Source organism: Athene noctua, chromosome 10 (assembly GCF_965140245.1).
Source record: "Athene noctua chromosome 10, bAthNoc1.hap1.1, whole genome shotgun sequence".
Taxonomy (NCBI): Eukaryota; Metazoa; Chordata; class Aves; order Strigiformes; family Strigidae; genus Athene; species Athene noctua.
In genome coordinates, this window is record NC_134046.1 from 22,755,683 (window position 1) to 22,778,224 (window position 22,542).

The 22,542-nt window shown below is 39.6% G+C and overlaps 1 protein-coding gene across 15 annotated transcripts in view; it reads right to left on the reverse strand.

Annotated features, from left to right (window-relative positions):
- The window catches only part of IQSEC1 (IQ motif and Sec7 domain ArfGEF 1), a 356,135-nt gene that overhangs the window by 53,818 nt on the left and 279,775 nt on the right, over window positions 1-22,542 (reverse strand). For 12 of the 15 annotated variants that reach the window (XM_074914136.1, XM_074914133.1, XM_074914138.1 and 9 more), the window contains one exon: window positions 296-578. In XM_074914136.1, coding sequence (XP_074770237.1) covers window positions 296-578 — 283 coding nt within the window. Of the gene's footprint in view, window positions 1-295; window positions 579-17,398; window positions 17,419-17,734; window positions 17,876-22,542 lie in introns of those variants that run through there. The other 3 variants (XM_074914142.1, XM_074914144.1, XM_074914149.1) reach the window with 3 other exon arrangements.

Here is a 22,542-nt window from a genome sequence, read left to right on the forward strand (position 1 = left end):
CAAGCATGAAATCACAATTCCTCATAGAACTGTTTTTACTTTTAACACTATTAACACATCTTTTACACCTTTCTTCAGGAAGGGGGGAAGGCATATGGGACACAGGGATGCCACAACACAGAAAAAACAGAGTCAGAACCCCCAGAAATGCTGATGTATGACTATTTTGAACTAAGTTGGTCACAGGAAAAAAAAGGTATTTTCAGCATCACAAGTGAAGTGATGCTAGAAAAGATTTTTCCCAGCTTACAGACATGTTGGTATTGTCATAAATTAGGTAACAAAGCTCAAATACCTGCTTATCTTGTAGGTCTGAAGAGAGTTCATAGCTCTCAGAAAGTGATCTTGACCTTTTAATAGCTTCTTCCTCTGCTTGTTTTCGCAGTATGGATGTTGAGTGCTGAAGTTTCGGCCTCCGAGATCTTTGTTGTCCAGGGGAGACAGAATACAGCCCGTAAGCAGAATGATCGTAATGGTCTGGGCTTATAGCTGAACTGTGTGTTATAGGTCCTTGATGGTAAGTGGATGGGCTATCCAAAGATGTGCCAGTTTCACTGCTTGGAGCTTCACCCTCAACACTAGACAGAATGAAAAGACAGGAAAATCCTCAGGTGAGTATTGCATACCAAAACCCTCAGCAATAGCCTAGTTTTGCTTAGTTTCATTTTATGTAGACATCCAGCACATTTTGTTCCAATTCAGATGCAGTTGGTACAGAGTAGTGTGGCTTTCATGTCAAACACCAGAGTTTTCACTGTAATCTAAGCAAGTCTCTCTTTCTGTTGCAGAGGTCATATTTAGACCATGAGTCAAGCAGGAGAATGGACGTTTCAAGCATTATTTAACTTTATACAGTAATTACTGATAACATCCTGAGTAAGTCATTCAGAACTACCGTGTAAAATAAAACTTTTAATTTCTTGTAAGACTGTTCTCTTCCAAGCTATTCTGCTTCAAAATGACAGATGCTTATTTGTGTTCCTTCCTTGCTTTGACAAATAAAAGCAATACTTTTGTACTGTTACATTACAGTTTGACATAAAGGGATTACCTTCATGTTACTCAATGGAGATTTGGGATTTAATGAATCTTGTGAGCTACTATGTTTCTAGAAACTAAAGTTGGGAAAAAGTACCTACAGGAGAAATCTCATTTATTTCTCTGTTAGTGAAAGATTGCTCCCATGGGATGCTTTTGGCATGCTTTGTAGTAAAGCATCCCAAGAGACGGTGTTTCTAGCTAATGAAAGCAAAGTAGTTTCAGGTAGGGAAAACACAGTAAGAGCTATCTGGCAAATAAAACACTTCATTTTCACATGAATGCTGTTATTGCTAAGGAATAATGGAAAGAAAAAACCCCTTTCTATTAAAAGAGTTGTACACAATAGGAAACATTTTAAACTGAGTCCTAGTCAAGCTTTATCCCGTACCAATAACTAAGAGTAATTTGTATTTGTTTTACATTTACAGTAGGGCATTCTCACATTGCAATAGGGTATGCACTTTCATGATTCACACAAAACCTTCCTATCTGCCTCATCCTGTGTACACAGACTATTAACAGAAAAACAAAATTTTACTTTTTTTTAAATCACACTAAAGACTTAGTTCCACACTCCACACAGGCACCAATATAAGCACTTGCAGCACTTTGCCTACCTTTTGTTTTATGAACAGGTACATCCACTCTAAAGGAGTAAAATTCCATGCTCCCACCATGCCCTGTATTTCTTATTTTGCTTTCATCCACATGGGTACAAACATAAAAAATAAAGCCCTCCTGTTGTCTCTCAGAAATGAAATGCTGTGACCCTTGCTGCATACGCATACCACAGCAGTCCCTTCAACAGTTCAAAGTACAGAGTGATTTCTGAAATTTGTTCTCCACCGGACTGCAGTGCCAGAAGAGATCAAGGTTAACACTGGCAAGACTCTCCCGGCTTGAACAGTGTGTACTTTTTTAAAGTGAAGGAGAAAAAAGCCCCTTACGTTTCTCAAAATGTTTCTAGAAACATGGAAAACTGAAAGCGAGTCCTCTTTCTTTGCCCATCAAAATATGACTCTACCCGAAAGGTATTTTCAAACATACTTTAACCAAGCTGGAAATATTTTCAGTGCGCACATACTGCTTTTTCCAAAAAGGAAGTTGACAGGAAACTAATCCCTTTCCCTCTGTGATACAGCTGGCTTTCAACTTAAAAATTATAAATTATCCAGAGTTTTGCTAGCGTACATTGAAACTGTGTAACCACCCATTAAAAACAAACAAATCATTCTCTCTGAAGTATCCATTAAAGCAATTAGTATGATACTGAACTGCTTCACATTCTCTCTTTAAATACTAAGATACGTTTCTCTGTTCTGCCAACTGTGAGGCCACATGACTTTGTACATCACAGGTTCCTAATTACAAGCTTATTTGTAAGTACTTTTCATACAAGTATGGTAAATTTGTTTTCAACAGGAAGTCAGGAATTATCACTATTTCCCCCTTCTTAGGTTTTGTGACTTTTTTTGCCTTCCTCATCCTTAAATTGTGAACTATTTAATAACCCTTCCACACTGATTATAATCTCATGTTGACATTTTAATAATACCTTCAATGGATCACTTAACCTTTTCATCAACAAAAAGGGTACTGCCCTAATCAGAAAAAATTGCAAGGGGGTCTGCCCGAGGCTCTGATCAAAGTTAGGGGTTTCTTCTTTATTTTTAATTTGTCTTTCATAGTTTTTCCAGACATAAATATGATCCTTGACTGACTGCAATGCTTGATCTCATTTTGCTCATAGGCCTATTCCCTGCCATCACATCTGACCTTTGAAGCAGGGAAGTGATTATCTTTTACAACAGGCAGCCTCCCGTACAACAGCAGGACAGCCCTTTAAAGCAAACAAGCGTGCACAGTCAGTACTTGCATATTTGAAGGCATTCTCCCAGTCAGCTCTTCCTTGTCCGTTAAGAGCAGTTGAAGCTTCATACGAGTTATTTCTTACAAATGAATCTCTACTGACAAAAGAAAAGCGTCTTGTTTTCCACTTCTTACTGCTTTACATATGTTTGGAAAATAAAAATATTTCAACAAATATGACTTGTGTGAAGCTTTAAGGACGACAAGATGTATTGCTCCACAATGGAGGAAGCGCACACAGAGCGTTGTGCAACAGGAGTAGGGAAATGAGAATCATACAGGCCATGTCTCTTTTCAAAGACCGTACGCTAAATAAAAAGGGTACCTCGGCTTCAGAACAGACTCAGAACACGAGCCAATCACTGCTGGGTTACAGGGGCGGTTTATATCTATCCACTTATTAAACATGCCAACACACAAAAATGTCAAGGATTCTGCTCCAGGTTTGCACAAGAATTAGAATAAGTCCCTCTATGACTAGGGGAGTGGTGAGACACCTCTCTAGGACTACTTCACTTCCAGGAGCCACCCTGCACATGCCGTCTTTCTCAGACGGGTGAGAAATTAAGTACATTAAGTACACTGCAAAAATGGACAATATGACCCTTTGACCCAGTCCCAGATAGAATTAGAAATAACTTCTTAATGCAAGGTCTCTGATTTGAGGGCATCTGCCACCTACTATACATGTCCAGAAGAATTACTGATAATTTCAGTGTTTAAAAAAATCTAGTGGATGAATTTGGTTAATCTGCCTGCAATGTGCAACGGCGTATTACTAGGGAGACTAGCAATATGTTGAGTATTCCAATTGTGTAGTATTAGGAGAATGCAGAAGAGTTGAAATTAACCTTTCATTTTTAAAACTCCAATTGTTATATCATGCTCCTTTTCAGCAGAAAATAGACATTCATTATCTGCCAAGCCAGAAAAAGAGAAAGGTTGCTTGCCAGTATTTTACAAAGAAGCAGAGAATGAAGCGGCTAAAGAGTAAAAAATGTAAATTAAATATTTAAAAATAATTAGTACTATTAATATGACTTTGCATGAACAAAACTTTCAAACAGAGCGATGGAAAAACTTTCTTTCTTTGTACATCTAAATTACTTTTTTGAAAGAGTGTCCAGCACTGACTGAATTAGTATTTTATCAGAAATTGACACTGGAAGTTTCTTCTTGCATAAACCTCAACTTGTAATACTGTTAAAAAACCCACGAAACACGACTATATCAAGGAACAGTATAGAAGAAGAAAGGCTGGAAACAGACTGAGTACAGTATTTTTAACATATCTCAATGGATATATAAAACTATTGGTTAAAATCAGATTAATTTTACTTTTTCTAATGACTGTTAGCCAGTATTAAACATCAAACATGGATGGATTCAGGCATTTTCTTTTGTGTGCGTATGGCTCTAGACTTCCTGCAGGAGCTAAGCCACACACTCTGCAGACACTTTTAAATTAAAATACATCAGCTGCAGTGACATATGTGCATGCAAGTAGGATCTGTTGGCTTCATCAGCAGGGCAGTGAGATAAGGGTCATCCCCGCAGTGCAGCTACCACTGTATTTACCCATGATGCACATTGCGTGCTAACAGCGACAGAATCAAAGCTCACTGCTCTGTCTGAATCAAAGACTAATACCAACGTACACACAGTGGCAGCCAAAAGCTGCTTTTCTAACAAATTTGCCTAGATGTCAAAGCTGAGTAACATGGGGCATGGCTGTATCTTTGGACTAAAGGAGCATACAATAGATCCAAGATGACAAGATGTGAAGTAGATGATGTTGCCAGCTAGAAAAAGGTTGTGGGTTTTATGGCTCTTTCCTACTGTTCAGGAGATAAGTTCATTTCAAGAATTACCTAATAAGAAAAAGCTCTGTCTCCTCCTTCTCTGCCTAATCACCAAATGCAGTTGTGTGGTTAGCCATGACCAAAACAAAACATTTCCTCTCCAGGCATTTTAGCAGCAGAAACCTGGCAGGTCTTTTCTTCCCTCTCTCTCATTTTATACCTTCAGCTATTGCTTCTGATCACAAAGGCTGTAATTAGTAACCAGTACACTAAAACCACTATCATATTTTAAAACAGCATATTATTCAGGATATCTACTGTCATTCTTTAATTTCTATATTCACACCTTCCTTTTCCTTCAAATCTTGCCAAAGTATTACCTTAGCAAAACCAAAAACAAGCACAATAAAGACAAAGTTTTGAAAAATAAGAAAACTTCAACATTTGAGCTTAAAATGGATACTAGGAGTCCTCAAGACCTAAAGAGCAAACTGCAGCTTTTTCATGAGTATTGACTTACTCATTCCACTGACAAAAATGGCAAAATGATCTGGAAAGCTGCAGGTTTGGATCCATAGGGACAAGCAATTACCTCTCAGAGAGACTATACTGTGAAAAAAAGATGATAACCAGAAAACCAGAAAGTCTCTTTTTACTGAGGCTCATATCTTTAAAACTACATGACCGTAAAGAGGAAGTATAGAACAATAACATCAGATGCGAGGAATTATTCAGTATTCCCAGTCACCCCAGCAACCTCCCAGTTTATAAGTAGTGAAGTGTCCTAGTGCATTTGTAAGACTAAAATACAAAGATAATGAGAACATATGCTTACAGAAATCATCCACATGTTCAAACCAGTATGTTGCAGATTTAGTTTGGAACTAAAAGCAACAAAGAAATTTAACATCTTCTAAATAATATAAATGCCAAACCAAAACTGCATGCAACATTTTAAAATAGAACAAAAAGACCATCCCAGCAAAACAGAGTAAATACTAGAGAAATTATTTTACCAATGAATATTCTCTGAAATCACTAGTTATTTCCATCATTCATTTACAATGGGCTTTCAACAGTGTAATATAAAGACGTGAAATTGAAAACAGGCCCTAACAACTGGATGGTACACACATGAGAACCAATCAGCATTATATTCATCCCGTAAAAAATTTGTTTTGGACATAAAGAGAAGTATGACAACAGAGTAAGATTGTGCTGCTACATTCTAAAGATTTTTCCATAGCATTTTAGATCCTTAAAAGTATGAACACAAGTACAAAGGTTCACAGAACAAATTCCTTTTCTTCTAATTCGTGGAAAGTATGCACAAGTAATATGAATACTGTAAGAAAAACATGGCCAACTTAAAATTCTAGTCAGCACTAGATGATAAAAATCACTCAGCTTCTCCATGACATTACAAGTGCTCTGTTCTTCAGGAAGCAGGCAGTTTTTAAAGCATGGCTGTGGTAGAGTATCACTCGCCAGAGACAGCAGTCAAAACTCCAGGTAGTCTGCATAAACTGAATTCAAATTGATCTTAATGAAGGATGTATATGTTTATTTTATTTGTTGCAACAGTGAAGCATTTGCATGAGTAGTTCTTCATGAAATTCCTCAGTCAAATCCATCTCTTCTCTAACTTGCCTACATGATAACTGCCCTAAATCCATGTCATTTATTCCCCTCTTCAGGAAAAATGCATGTAAACCTGGTTCCCTTTAAGTAGTATCTACTGACAGAACAATTCAGGAAGCTCATTTTCTTCCTTTGTCCCAGAAGCACTTCTGTCAATAAACATTAACGTGGTATCTACAGCTGAAGTATCTAGATACCTAGGGACTCTGCTATATGATTTATCAGATGGATTCAAATGCAAACCAAAGAGCAAAGCTTTTTGTATTAAAACCTCATTTCATAAACATGATTCCCAGTAAAACTTCTGCCTCACCCAAAAATAAATATCCTATACAAATAGGCCCAAATTCCCAGGAAGGACGAAGTGCTACATATCTGGTTTACACCAACTACCTCTCTTTAAAATGTGAAGGTTAAAAAAGTCAAACTTGGATCATAACTCCTAATTATAGATACCCACTTGAAATGTTTCCAAATTCTCTACCTAGCTCAAAGAATGCAGACCAGAAGTCGCCCATGGAACTAACTACGAGTAACAGAGAGAAGCACGATGGCAGCTGCTAGAGCAGCTGGTATGGTCAGACACTTCAGACTTGAAGCCTGACAAAGACCCATTTAAATGGCAAAAATGTTTAGGTTAAATCTAAGCATTCCACATAGGAACAAACCTCTATAAAGGTTAATTTTTTGCATAATTTTGTCTTTACAAGTACAACAAAGTCGTAATTTAAATGTGAAATTTTAAACGACAATTACAAACATAATACTGCTAACTAAAACTATGACTCCCCATACACAACTTAATCTGAACATAAGCATTCATTTGACACAAGGGTACACCCCACTGCTTCAAAGCTGGCTCACATTTCAGTACCTGTGGTGCTTTCTGCTATAAACTATGAGGTATATTTAATTAAAGCACTGATGTGTGCATTGTATTATCTCAAATTACTCTCCACAAAAAGTTCTTAATGTAACTTCTTAAAATGCAAAACTACCCATATGCAGTTCATACAACTAGTTTTTTAGCAGTTTTCTTCCCCCCTCCCCCCATTACAATATTCTCTAGTGGAGCGAGAATATTTGAGCAGGAGTATATTATTAGTACAGTTTGCAACAGATTAGGATCTAGTTCTTATTGCCATCTGTTTTATACTGTCTAGTAAACAGAAGTCAGTTATACTAAGAACATATACAAATCCCCAAGTTCAATAATTGCCATAACATTAACAAACCAATCTACCTTCAGACATGCACTGTCAAAAGTTCACAGCCATTATGATGGACAACAGTATTCACAGGCAGTGACAAAAGCTTTGATCCGGGAAAGAAATATTGACCTTGTTTTACCCTGCACCTTCAGTTGAGCTGTTTCTGTTAAAAACAAGCAAAACCTTTGAATGCACATCAAAGTAATGTCCCAGGTAATTCATCTTACTGAAGTATCATTGCAAGAGAAATCCAGACAAAATTTGCATGTGTCTCAGAAACAAACACTAACAAAGAAGCCACTTCATTCTGTAATGTTCTGTGTAGTAAGACTGCCAATAACAGCCAGCTTAAGTTAAAACACAATCTGACGACCAGAGTTGCACAGATGAGTACCACTGCATGCACTGCAAACCTTCATTTGCACCCTGGTCCAAGTTCTGGATTCAAAATTACAGAAAAACCCCAACACCTACTCACTGGGACACTACCGAGTTATAATTCTCACTAAATAATTCCATAAAAGGCATTAACAAAACCAAAATTTTTTTTTTTTTTTTTTTTTTTTTTTTAAAAAAAGGGGGCATTTTCACCCACAGTTTTTTATGCCATTAGCAGTAACAGAGAGCAGGGGATGAAGGATTAGAGATGATTTTCTCTACATCGGAATTAACGTACTGCCTCTCCTGAAATGGAGATGCACACCAGCAAGATGAAATGAGTGCAAAACAAAAATCTACCCAACTTCTCCATTTTAGGGAACAGCCCCTATAATAGATTTAAGAACTAAGAATATCCATTTAAAAAGAGGTTACTTGAGATTATTCAAGCTTCCAAGGAGGAGAAGGAAGGTTAAACACCTCACACATTACCTTGGTATAAATCAAACAGTGGCAGCATACTGGATAGCAGACACCACTATTTACCACGAAATGGTCAAAGCAACCAACCCACCCTCACCCAGTACCCATTTAATGCCCTATGAACCTTATCTGCTAAAGCTGTATTTTATTTTCTTTATTTAGCAGTTGGAATGTAACAAAGGAGACTGACAGCATCAACAGAAGTTGAGTACAGTTTACAAATGTTAGCTTCTATCTCAGGTAAAGACAAACAATGTGATAATCTGTGTTAATCATCACCCAGCATATGTTTATTCAGCAATGACCATATTCCATACTTCAAATTCTTTTAAAATATATTACTAAAAGATGACTATGATAATAATTTGAGGCTTGTGGCTGCAGGAAGAGTTCTCAAATGTATCAGCCCAATTTTTAGAGATTTTTTTTATGGTCAGTCCCTCCTCTTGAGGTGACAGCATAAAACATACTAACATCAGAAAACATCATGTATGCTTCAGAAGGATGCTGACCTTCTTATAGGGACTAAAGATAAAAATTTGCAAGTGTAACTGTGGTATCTGACCATTTAACAAAATCTGTGAAGGTGTACCTACCACTGCAGACTTTGTCCTGTTCCTCCTATGTAAACTCTTACACAACAGGATAAACTTTAGAAATCTGTGGAGTTTCTCAATGCAGCTGTGGTAGAATTTGACCTCAACTATTTATTATTTATTCAGATATACCGTCCGGCAGCTGGAATCCCCTTATTTAGCATATCTACACTATAAATGACATGTATTTAAGATAGTGAGATATTAATACACATTCTACTGTTTATATCGTGACATGATCTTTATACAAGGCTAATTTTAAAAAGGAAGATTTAGTTTCTGCAGCTGAGAAGAAACTGATTTGCACGCACAGCTGAAGCAGCATTTGATATAATGCAAAAATCCTTCGTGTCCTGTATCAGCCATCCTTGTATTTCACCTCTGCTGTGGCTTCAGCTGTTGTGTCAAGCCCACCAGAGGAAGAATTGACACCAAACAGCACTGCTGAGAAACCAGCTTGCTGGCAGTTAGGTTCTGTAAGAGACTAAACGCTAGTTTCCTCTCCCCGTTCAGGTCTTGGTGGATAATACTCTTCTTTCCTGATATATTATACATTATATAAACATGAATTAGTTTAAAGATCCTTAATGAAATCCTGTTACTGCATAAATAAAATGTTTCAAGCATTGAAATTTCATACCTAGAACAATACTCTCATCTCAGATCAAATAAACTCGATAAAGCCTATCATTCGACTCATTTTAAGGTTTTTCCCCTTTACTATTCTAAATGATTAGACAAGTAAGATGCAGTATAGAGAGCTAGGAATGATTTTTGGGCAGGTCAGCCTTTCCCTTCAATTATGTGTGTGTGCCTGGGCAGAAGGAAATTAGGAATCATCATAAACCAAAGAGCATGCAGAGGGTCCACACAGCAGAAATAACAAACCCATCTTTCTATATTGGATGCTATATTGGGTAAAGTCACAGATCACAATACAGCTGTAATCATTTAGGCCATATTTTCACTTCAGTAGCCAACGAACATTATACAAAAAGGCCCATTTAGAACAACCAAGGGATTCTATTTCAATTAGTTAATAATGTATCGTTATTATCTAATGAGGTGTGCTTTAAAACAATGTCACTGATGAACATAAGATACTTTGTTCTCTCACATAGATTTAAAACACAGTTGGCTAAAGTTCTCCCACTTTTAAAATCAGAAAGGAAGGGATTGTTCAACTTTTAGTGGTTGGTTGACTTCTCTGAAGTTACAGATAAACCTCAGCAGGTTAGAGAGCAACGTACTTTAAAAAGCCAATCCAAAAGGAGGATGGACTGTTAAAAGTCTGATCAGAGAAAGACCTTTTATTGATCTAACTGAATCTAGAAGTATATATAATACAAAAGTATCACTCAATTTTAAACGCTGCACAAACCCTGAATTTTGACTGCCAATTACATTGTACCAAGTCTAAAAAACAAACCCAAAAGACAAAGAAACCCTATTGGTTTTCTCTATGACAGAACAATATAATTTCAATATGCAGAAATGCAAACAGGCATGGAAAGCTCTCACCAGGCAGGAAAGAAAATGGATGAGCACATAGAACCCCTTGTTCCTGCTTCCAGTGAAGTTCAGTGTTGCTACCAAGTCAGTGAGGATGGGAACTGGCCTTGAGCAGTCAGCATGCACTGAGAGAGGTCTGTGTTGCAACTTAATGGAACAGAATCACTGCTCACCAGTCCTTCATCACAGGCATCCTCGTAAAAGTGAGATTTTTATCCTCCGCAACACACCCAAGGTTTATATCAAAGTGTACAGAACATTATGTTTAAGGAAACAAAATGGTAAGAGATCTTTAGGTTGAAGTATGGAGTTTGGTGGAAAAGAAAATATTTTAGATGTTCCTTAGATTCAAGGCAATGTGTCCAAATACAGAAGATATTTGCAAACACACTCAGAAAGATATTCTGTCTTACTACATGTAAATCTTCACTCTTAGGAAAACGAGACCTCGGAAGACTGCTTACAACCTCTAAATCAGTTAAAGAGCTGACAAATGCTGTTTCTCATTCACAAACATCCTTCCTTTTACATTTCCTCTCCATTATGCTGAGTCTATATATTTTATAGTTCCTTCTCTGTTAGTGAGGAATTAAATGTAGGTTTTCAGTAGGACTTCTGCCCCATCTCACTGATCATAATAAAAAAGTAACACAGGTAGCAATTCCTGTCTTGGAAAGCTATAAATGCTATTTCAAAGTTTACTGTAAGCCAAGAACTTTCTCCTTGCAAAGCTTATCTATTATCAAATTTTAAGATCTGCTCTGTGTTCTAAATAATTTTATTAGCTACCTCCTATCAGTATCTAAAAATAGGAATTTACTGCACATACACAGAATGAGGGTAATTGTTAGGTTGTGCTGCAGCTTGTAACAGCTTCATTTTGATGCAGCACACAAATGCCCAGGACGGCTCTGCAACTCTTGCTCCCAGAAGCATCAACAATCTGCACTGACTTCTGCTGATACAGCTTGCCTTAGCTGGGGGCTGCACGTGAGGCTGATCAACCACAGAAGAACACCGGGTCTAAAATACAGAACTGGGATCATTCTCAGAGTTCTCATGCTCTTTACCATGACCCAATTCATAGATCTTTCCACAGTGGAAAATGGTATTTTAGCACAAGGGTAGAAGTCCAATTTCTGAAAACAAGAACCATCATTTTGTGAACTGAAAATTAAATACTGTGCAAAGACAGGTTTCGAAAATGTCAGACACTCAGAAATCATCTTGTGTGACATGCTGCATTGTGGTAGCACAGGAAAACCTGAAATACTTATTTTCTTCTATGCTAACCTAATTAAAAACTTCTTAATCACATATGAATAACAAAAAAAAAATATCCAAGTTTGCAACAGGTTGTCACCATTTGGGACAATTTCCATTAATGCTAGGCATTAATGGGCTTTCCATTTCCTAGGCTTTCCATTCATGTTCTCTCTCAATTTCACAAAGCATTAACTACTAGTATTAATTGGAAACTATTAGCTGTGAAGTCCCATTCTCCCAAAACTTGAAGCATTAGAATCAGCTCCTTCTCAAAACCAGTTTCTACTAAATTCCCCACATCCCTGGTGTCTTCTAAACAAGGTTCACAGAGTAAAATATAAGAATATATAAACAACAATAATGAACTGTCTTTCTTTCAAGAATCTAAAAAGCTGAAAATATTATCTAACATTCAATACCCTGTGAAATGTTAACTTCAAAGCATGAGAATCACCCCAGACACCTTTAGAATGAAAATTCAACAGCTGTTTCACAGCACATCACAATACACAAGAAAAAGAAATAAAGATAATTTTTATTCCCAATTGAAAGTGTAGAGGGGAGTTAGATTGAGAGAAAAATTATTAAGCTGAAACACAACCAGAACGTCAGGGGTTTATACAGGTCTCTTCTGGTATATGTACTATTAGACCCCTAGGAACCGCAGCTGGATCAGGAACACCACTGTCCATCCCATCTGACTGATGGCTTCCTCAGCACAACCTCCCCAAACAATGAAGGAAATCCTGTCTTTGGGATTATCTTTAAGGCAGGAGTCCTTCCAACTCGCATCCATGCCTTCCCAAAAATTTATCCTTGGAGTTCTGTGCCAAGTACTGACCTGGCCTACCCTGACTTGAGTCATGAAAACTGAAAGGATCACAACTATAATCATTACAGCTGTAGGCGACACTAAAAAGAATACGCTAAACTCAAGTTAAATACAGTCCAACACACAGCTGTCTAAGCTACAGTGCCCATAGCCACTGCTGTATTTAACTCTCTGTGATCTGAGATTGAGCTTGGCCCGTTCTACTATAAAGATGGGGAGTGAAAATTGAATTAAAGTCAAATTGTGAACTTCCTTGTAGTGCAGTTTTAAAACTGGCTGTAAACACACCCTGCAACAGAAAATCCATCAGGTTTGCATCCTTGCTTGCTTTACACCGCATAAAGATGACCTGAAAGGTCACGTACGTATCAACAAACAGAAGGAAGTTAGTTTTCTTTTTCTCTGTTCTTATGAAAACACTGAAACTCATGACACATCCATCCTTGTTGATCTGGTGAATTTTAAGGGCGACTGAAATTTTTTGGACTAAACAATGCAAGTGCCCCTCAAAACAGCTTAGGATTCTTTTTCTATTGCCTTGCCCTGTTGGTAGCCATTTATGTAAAAGGAAGCCAAATCTTAACCGTTGCATTTTATTTGTGCTTGCACAACATAAGGCAACAGGGAATTGGGTCCTTTTGTTTTTAAGCGCAAATTTAACTTGGATGACACTGAACTACTGAAAGAATCTGATTAACAGATATACCGCATCAATTTCCTGTATTAAAGGCTATCAAAGCCATCATTCTAATTTTCTGCTTCTCTCACAGAGACAAAAGGGTTTGATTTTTTTATTATACCAAAGCTTGGCTTTTTTACTTTATTTTTATTAACGACATCTTTACAATAATGTCACAAAAATGTTTCTAGTCTTTTGTCTATTGTAAGGAAGCAAAAGAAGATTTATTTAGCTAAATTTGCAGTCCCCTTTAACGTAATACTAGGGCTTTGTGCTACAGTGGATTAAAGCAGCATCTGTTCTCCTCTGGAAACCTGGAGTCAAATCACAGCAGTGCAGTAAACTTGCCATCTCTGTCTGTACCCTAACTCGAATTGTACTTCCTCCAAATAAAAATTCAAACGAATTCCTGAAAGACACAAAGAGCGCTATGTAACTAAAGTATTTCTGGTTAGTAAGTCTTGTTAAAAAAGCCCATGATCAGTAACTATTTTTGCATAATAAAGATGTATGAATTAAACAAAATCTGTATTTACATAAGTTTTGACATAAAATGACAATATACAGGATGCTAAAAATGAACTTCCGAGTCCGGGGCCTGATTCTGCTCTCATAACTAACTACACAGTCTTGTTAGACAACGGAAATAAAGAAGCAAACTTGGGAATATGAATTTGGCTTGTGGCCCATACCCTGTTTAAACATAAATGACATCTAAACAAAGCACACTTAACAAAAACAACGCGCCACACACTTTCTCCCCAAACCCATGATTCATCTCTTCATAGTTCCAGTTGTTTTGTTGATCAGGCAGTCTCTGGGTTAAGGGCATATCCTCATATATTTAATGTAACAAATAAAGCAATCAGGACTCCATCTTGATTACAGTTTCTGAGGTCTCCTGCAGTTCTGTTATTAAATAAACATAAAAACCAATAAATGATTGACAGCTACTGTGATTAAAATATGCCCAGCTCTGAAATTAGTGATAAAATTGCCATTGATTCTGACCGAAAAAGAACTAGGTTAATGCTGAAAGAGGAAGAAAATCGCATCCTTCGTAAATCCCTGCAATGTAGAGGCACAACCCAGCTAATCTATGTCCACCTATCACAATGCTTGAAGTAACAAAGTGGTTTTTTCTCCTCAAATTGCGGTCCAATGTTTTGGTTGTTTTTTTTTTTAAATAATCAAAAATACAATAACTTGAACCATTCCTTTGCACCTGTCAGAATCATGCAGAAACTGGAAGCCGCATGGGTTTACAACAAAGAGGGTTCTTTAGTTTGGATCTTGAAATTCTATGAGTGCCTAGTGGATAATTTCCAGGACATCTTTCTGGCATTAATATTTCCAAAATAAAGCTGCCCTGATAGCAGGCTAAATCCAGTCTTACTCACTGAGGGTCACACAGCTGAGGCTATAAAGTTAAGGCAATGCAGTGTCTTGAATTTCAATTGGAACATCACACAGTAGGCAAAAGGACATGTTTTACTAGCAAAGCACTTCTAGCACTCTTGTTCTGCTAGAGACTCCTGAAGTCTGAGTATCAGTGGTGTTAAACACCAAGCAGCACAACTGAAACATGTGAGGAGATGTCAAATACTACAGGTAACACCTCCAAAAGTGTTGGGTTTGGTTCAGGATGACACCTTGCATCCACCAACGGAGGACTGGCTACTTTTAGGCTCCCTTTTATAGCTCACAGCTACTTCTTATTGGTGTTCAGGGCAAATACAGTTTGCAGGTATAACTAATCATGTAAGTGTGCTAATTGGCTACACAATTATGAGACCTTCCTCTTCAGAAAGTTTGATCCTTGAATCACCATCTTCGGAGAAAACATGATAAAGGTAAACTGTTGCTTCAAAGTAGTTGTTCCACCCAAAGGCCTAGCACCTAACATCTACATCCTCAAAAGCATGGAACAATCCCAGCCTCCAAGTGGTGAAAGAGTATTTCTCATGAAGACTCAATATTTGGAGGAATACTTTCTCTAACCATGTGAATAGAAATGCAATTCCCTGGAGAGAATTTTCATTTTGCAAATATGAAATGGTCACAGGGTGAGGAAAACCATGCACGGCCACGGGGCTGTCTATCCTAAGAAATCACTTCCCAGTTCTCAAGAGGAACACCCTGCCTATTGCTAAGGAAGATGCCTCCTCCAGCAGAAGAGGCCTGCTTGCCCAGCAGTAACTCATGGCATCAACTCCCAGCAACCTTCCAATAGAGATTTGTAGCAAGAACAACAAATCAGTTACTGTTCCACTTGTAATTTTACAGGTAAAACATGGAATCCTTGAGTTTCCTTAATTGAAAGTTGCAAATTATTCAATGAAACTGAACTGCAAATTGTTTATTAACTGCACCAGGATTCCCAGAGAACTTCTAAAGGAGGGAAAGAAACAACTAAACTCTGTTGATATGCTGAGCACTATCATTTTCACTGGTTAGCTCCAGATCTTGTACTATACTTAGTACCTTTGATGATAATGAATTATTTCAGATTAGTAGAAATAGGAAAAAAATGGATGATAGCTGGCTTCACACACGAAACCCCAACATTAAGCAACCATTTAACTAAGAGAAAAAAAACCAGCTGACTGTAGCAGTACTCTCAATATCTGCAGCTTCAGGAACCAGAACAGGACATCTCAACAACAAAACAAATCTGGTACAAAAGTAGAAGTAAAACTGGAAATGGGTCATTTTATTCAGCATGGTTTAAGTTCTCCCAAAGCACGAGATAGATGTAATGAATTCGGTGATTATATGAAGGATATCTGCCACAAGAATAGACACAGTCAAATACAACCACGCAAACTAAGTACTCAGCAATTCCTCTTTTAACACATCAGGCAGAATAATCAAGTTTAACTGAAAGGAAGTGCATAGCAATGTGCAAATGGAGGGAAAAAAGTCTGAAACAATGACTGAATAGCAGAATGTCACTGTGTGAATACAGGCAAATCTGTCACCAAAGTAACATTTACGAATTATGTTTTGTAGCAAGCCATGCAAATGTAGCGTCACTTAGACAAACATTACCAACTCCACACGGGAAACTCGCAAGCTGAACTTTATTACTTTCCTTAAGGGTAAAAATGGGCTTAAGGATCATTAAATGTGTGACTAAACTGTACTATAAAACGTTTTTCTTTATCAAAAACCATTTTTCCTTTCTTTTCCAGAAAAGACATCGTTGCATTCATATGCAGTTACACTGAAGCCAGTCATTTCCTCCTTTATATTTTTCCACACACGCACACACCCAGTTTAAGATGTTGCCCATCTTTATTTAAATCGAGTATTTCTTTAACAGTTGATCAGCTCAGAATTTCATCCAATTCTTTGGTGGAATAAGCTTTCACGATGCACTGGAGATAAATTTATTTTGCAAGTGCTCTTACTAGGATAACTATTTTGGTCTATCATAACCTACACACAGCATTGCACAAGAAAAACTAGTTTGTACATCTAGTTTTCAAATGGCTCATGTAACAGAGTACCGCGTTTTTCCAATTCTGATGCACGCTATTTTAGTAGTTAACGACAACATCGTAACAATAGAGACTGTGCGTATTAACATGACAAACCCCATTCTCTATTTTCAGTTATTCTGTATCCCTACTCTAAAGGGCCTCGAACTAAACTGTTTCTTCTCTCTCCTTTTGGCTGAGGACACGAGGGGCGGACGACGCTTTACCCCGCGCAGTGTCGCTGGCCTCGCCGCTCTCCCCGGGCCGACAGCCGCAGCGCCAGGGCTCCCGGGCTCCCCGGTCGATGTCGGTCCCCGGGCACAGTCTGTTCCCAGAGCTTTGAAGTGCAACTCGCCGCTTGTTTGACACCGGTCATGTGATTTCTTGCACTACCCCGAACTCGGTGCGAAGAAGTGTTTCCACGCCGGTGTACGCCCATGCACAGCCCCGAGCGGCACCGCACGCACCGGGGCAGATGGCACCGCAGCGGCACCCTGCTCCGAACGCTTCTGGCGGTTCTATCCCTCGTCTGCCACCGATCAGCAACAATTCCCGCACGGCTCCGCTTCTGAGGCCGCGTTTAAACGATCGCGATTTTAAACTTACCGTCCCCACAAGACACACGGCACTGAAACTCTTCTCCTCCCCCCTCCCCGACCTAGGACAGAGCCTCCCGAGCCAGGAGCCGCCGCCGTGCGCTCCTCACCGTCCCCGCGGCGCCCCAGAGACAAAGCGGGGGGGTGACCCCCGCCCCCCCAACGCCGAGCTTGGAGCGGCTCCGGCTTCCCCCAGCGCCGCGTCCCGCAACGACGACGCGGAGCCCTTTGTGTGACAGGACGGGGCGGGATGGGGGGGGGGGGGGGTGTTTCCCGGCGAGCAGGGCCGGCGCCCCCGGAACACCCCATTCCCCCCCCCCCCCCCCCTTTCTCCGTCGGGGCTTACCAGCTGTCAAGCTCCAGCTCCAGCAGGGACTGGGTCCTCTCCGAGCTGCAGTGCAGGCACCACATGGCTGGGCCGAAGTGGCAGGCGGGGAGCTGCTCGCCGCCACCATAGCCGCCCCTCCGGCCGCCCCGCCCCGTCCCCGCTCCCGCTCTCCCCTCAGCGGCCGCGCGCGGCTCGGTGGCGGGAGGAGGACGGGGAGGGGGGGGGGAGCTCACGGGAGCGAGCGCGGAGGGCGGTTTCCCCGGGGAACGCGAAGCGCCAACGGCTCCGCTCCCCTCAGGACCCTCAAAACCCTGCCCGGGGGGGGGACACGTTTGGGCCGGCTCCGGCGGGCACCTTCGGTGCCCGCCGGAGCCGGCCCAAACGTCGTCCCCCCCCCCCCGGGCAGCGTTTGGTTTCCCGCCGAAAACAAATCTGGGATTTGATGTTGGTCAAGGAACGGCCCCAACCTTTTTTTGGGTTCTTCCTGCCCACCTCATCTGCTTAAAAACCCAACAGTTTCAATTATCCCTGCAATTAAAGAGGCATCCGAGAGAAGAAGATTTTAACTCCCTCTCACAAAAAGGGTGTGGCCGCACGTTGTCCAACTCCCCGAGATGTCCCGTGGAAGGAGCAAGGTGAAAACAGCAAAAGCTAAAAATATGTCAGATGCACCGGAATAAGCACGTGAAGAAAGAATTTAAAACAAACGTCCCGACTCTTTCTCCCCACGCTTACTCCCCAAGGCGAGGAAACGGAGAACTTGTGTCAACTTCACACCGGTTCAAAGCGACAGCATCCGAACTTCCCTGGTGTTGCTCGGAATATTAGCACAATAATCCAAATTTTACTTACTTCCCTCAAAACACCGGTTTTATAGGCGTTACACCAGTACGAGATGGTTCAGGATTGCAAGGCAGAACATGAACTGCTGGGAAACACGCGGAATGAAAACACGCACACGACAATAACACATTAAAGTGCTGTGGAGACCTGGTGACGGGAGGACAACAATGCGGGGAGGAGTGGTTGCATTATTACTAAAAAAAAATACCCATCAGAATTTTGGATAAAAATGAGTAACTCAACAGAGATTTTGTTTATCCTTTGTTGCTCCACTGAAACCCGACCTAGAAAGCTTGTGGATTTTGCTGTATCATGTCCTCACTGTTCTCACAGCATTTGTAAATGGGAATGGAAGGAAACCTCCACCTCCTCCAGACACATGGTAGCTCAATACTAAAGCTAGTTTTGGCAAGCAAGAATTCCTCACTACAATTTTAAAAAAAATAGAACACCACACCGACTGAATTTCATCATCACGTATTTGACACATGAATAACAATCCTTCCTATTTTTTTCAAGCAGATTCACCATGCAGTGATTAAAGTACTGCAGGAAATCAAGTCTAAACAGAGTTAATTGTAACTTAGTAATTCATAAATGAAAACCATCTCATCTCCTAGAATACCGTAAAAGGTGTTTTAATTTATATATACGCCTCTCATGTAGAAACCACACACCGGCAAATGAGAACATTGAAATTACATAATTTTCTCACACACAATAACATTTTACACACCTGTTTTAACAAAAACGCTTATGCTTCATGATGCTTTCCTAGCCTTCCTCCCCCAAAGCCTAGAAAAGGAAAGGGTTTACAGCATATCTGGAAGGTTAAGCCGAGTGCTGAAGAACGAAGGAGTCAGCCACTTGCAGAACTTGTTGACCCCAGGGAACATCACCTTATCAAATGTCTGCTCTGTTCAAGATGCAGTCCCAGTTCCTCTGCTGATCTAAACCACAAATATTTTTGAAAGGTACTTGTTAAGTCATAATGTATTTGGTAGACTATTCCTACAGTAATTTTAGCTTTACAGGTCAGAAGAACAGCTGAAACTGCACCACAAAACCAGTGGATAAATAGTGCTACCTATAGGTACAAAGAAATTAGTGTTTCAAAAAATAGTAAGGCCCGTATGATTAATATCCTGTAATAACACAAGAAAGCAAGACAAGTTTTAACTTTCAGGTTTCCTGTTTCATGGAACCGTCAAAACATCTTGCTTTCCAAATTAAATTTCCCTTCATCAAAATAAGCATCATGTCTAAGTAAGCTGGGCAAACTGTCTAACCACAGACACTCCTTGTCTCCATTTAGATGCCAGGGTACCGGAGAAGGGAAAGCTAATTAAGAAAACAAGAACCATTCTTGGAGGGTGGGTTGGGGGGCAAGGGCAGTCGGTCACCTTTACCACCAAAGGCTTCATTCGTAACCATTTGCACAGTATTTAGGGCAATTTTGTGTAGGGACAGAGCAATTTGCACTATACTTTTTAGGAATGGAAACACTCCAGCACATAAAGGCAGCATTGGCTGATCTCTGCAGTTTGGGGAAACTCAGAAGTTTAGTCAGAAACTAAAAATGTTGCTCAAACGAATCTGGTACAAGAAAGAGCACAATGAAAGGTCCAGCTGTGCCCTTGCGCTGTATATACAGCACACCTCTTATTTACAGTACATACGATGAGACCTGATCACATCTTTCTGGATGATAAAAAGAATCAAAGCAACATTACTTAAACCCAGTTAAACATTTGGACTGAGTGTGCATTTTGCATAGTTTCCTAAGGGAGCATTAGGCATAGATTCCAATAAGCCTGGGTTTAACTAGCTTTCAGTGAAACTCAAATATGTTAAGGAAGGTCACGCCTACACTGACTGTTTTGATAGTAATGCCACTGCAAGTCTATAACCAGAGACTATTTATACTGCGATGCCTACTTCCAACATCTAATGGTTATCCAGACAGTCTCTGCCCTACAGAAGTTCTGGGACAGACAACAATCCCACATTTTTCTGGTCCTGACTCAGTGCTCTCCTGCATCAAGCTTCATCTCTACTTGTAAACAGAGAGAAATCCAAAGCAGACATAAGCAGTCCACAAAAATCAACCGCTCCTTTGGAAACCAGTTTCCATTTGGAAAGCGAGTGCAGACAGTTTTAGCGTGGGCTGTGAAGGAGGATATGTACTGGAAAGGGCGGCTGAGAAGCTCTGACCTCAAAAGCAGTCACAGAATTTTCTGAAGAATGTTCTTCTCTGAACCTGCTTCAAACAGAATCTTCCTTCTACGGATATGAGCACGCTAGACAAGCAAACAACCAAGCAAGCAATACTGACACATCCCATTTCAAATACTATGTGGCAATTGTTACAGCTTCCCCCCCTCCCTCAAGGTAAAGCGTTGGGAATTCTCATTTTTGTTTCATCCATCCTGCCACAAAGTTTTTGTAAAATCACTTCTTGTTTTAGTAAATCTTTAGAATCTCAAGTAGAGGTTAAATGTCAAAATAATCTACATATTTAAGATCTCATATGTATTTCAACAGGGGAAATTAAACACAGAAAAACAAATTCTTGCTGCACTATGCAGATGGCATTGTGGTTTCCCAGGCAAGGCATCCTGATGCAATTATTTTTGGAGGGATTTTCTGTTTACATTTCAACATTCCAAAACCATCTTCACTGAATCATAATCCATTGTACATAACCCAGTCTCCCTCAGGTAACAGTAACCATAATCCATTCTCATTCAGGTGACCAGTGGTGTTTTTTCACAGACGTTGAGGCTTGACCTTTTAGGACAATTTTTTGGTGACATGTAGCTATGGTTTTTTGCTATCCCAACTACACAGGTGCAGTGCTTATGCTCTGTGCTGAACATACAGAGGTGACGGATGTTTCAGGCCTTACAAGACAGGGGCAGGAGATGATCTAACATGGAGCCACTGTGGGCTTCTATACCCCTTTTATTTATCTGCACTTTGCATAAGGAAGCTCTGGCAGGACCAGTAGGACATACAGAGGCTATACACTCTGTTGTTCTCCCACTGCCACTTTGACATCTAGCTAGCATTAGAGCTGCAACCACAATACTCTAGAAATACGTAGCACTGGATAAGGAGATAAGAAAGTCATTTTTCATGTCTTAGTATCCTTATTCCTGGCAATTTGTTGGAGCACAACTAGTAGCATAACATAAAGTTAGCTTTGCTCCATTTTATAAAAAAAAAAGATCAATGTGACTTAAGAAAAAATTAAGGAGCTAGGAAATCTTCGTGCAAGAGGAAGTAAACAAAGACTTCAGACTATGAACTTACACTCATTAGATCAGTCCAGAAGTTAGAGGTAAATAATTCTGAGGCAAGCAGGCTGGCTGATCATAGCAAGAGCTTACTGCTGATTACTGTTGACAGCCGGCTCATTCACTGTAGTTGTTAGTTCATTGACTTCATACCACCGTAGTTTTCAGTCAGCGTGACCAGCAGCTACTACTGACAAACTTACAAAGGCGGCTCCAATTTTGTTACTATTGTCATGTTTAACAATATCTCAGTAGTGAACGTTAGACTTCAGTCTTTCTTGCTAAAGCTAACCAAATTTTATCTCTAATACAAAAATATAATTAAACCTTAGATTAAGCATAACACTGACATTTTGGTTTATCCAGTAATTTACATAAAACACTGTTATTTAACGTGTTAATAACTAAGATAAAGTTTATAAACCCCCAGAGTGCAACAAACTCAATTTGTAATTATGAGCACACAGCAATTTGTATAACATGCCATCTAAATCTACAGTAATTATGACCCTGCTTAAGGGTAATTCCCAATTTAATCACATTTAATACACCATTATTTCCAAGATCTAAAAGGCTGAAACTGGCATTTATCTTGCATTTTGCTTGAATAAAAGCAAAAGGTTACCCACAAAAAAAAATTGGAAGGAACTACTAGGGAGTAGTTTTCTTCCTGCAGAGTATAAA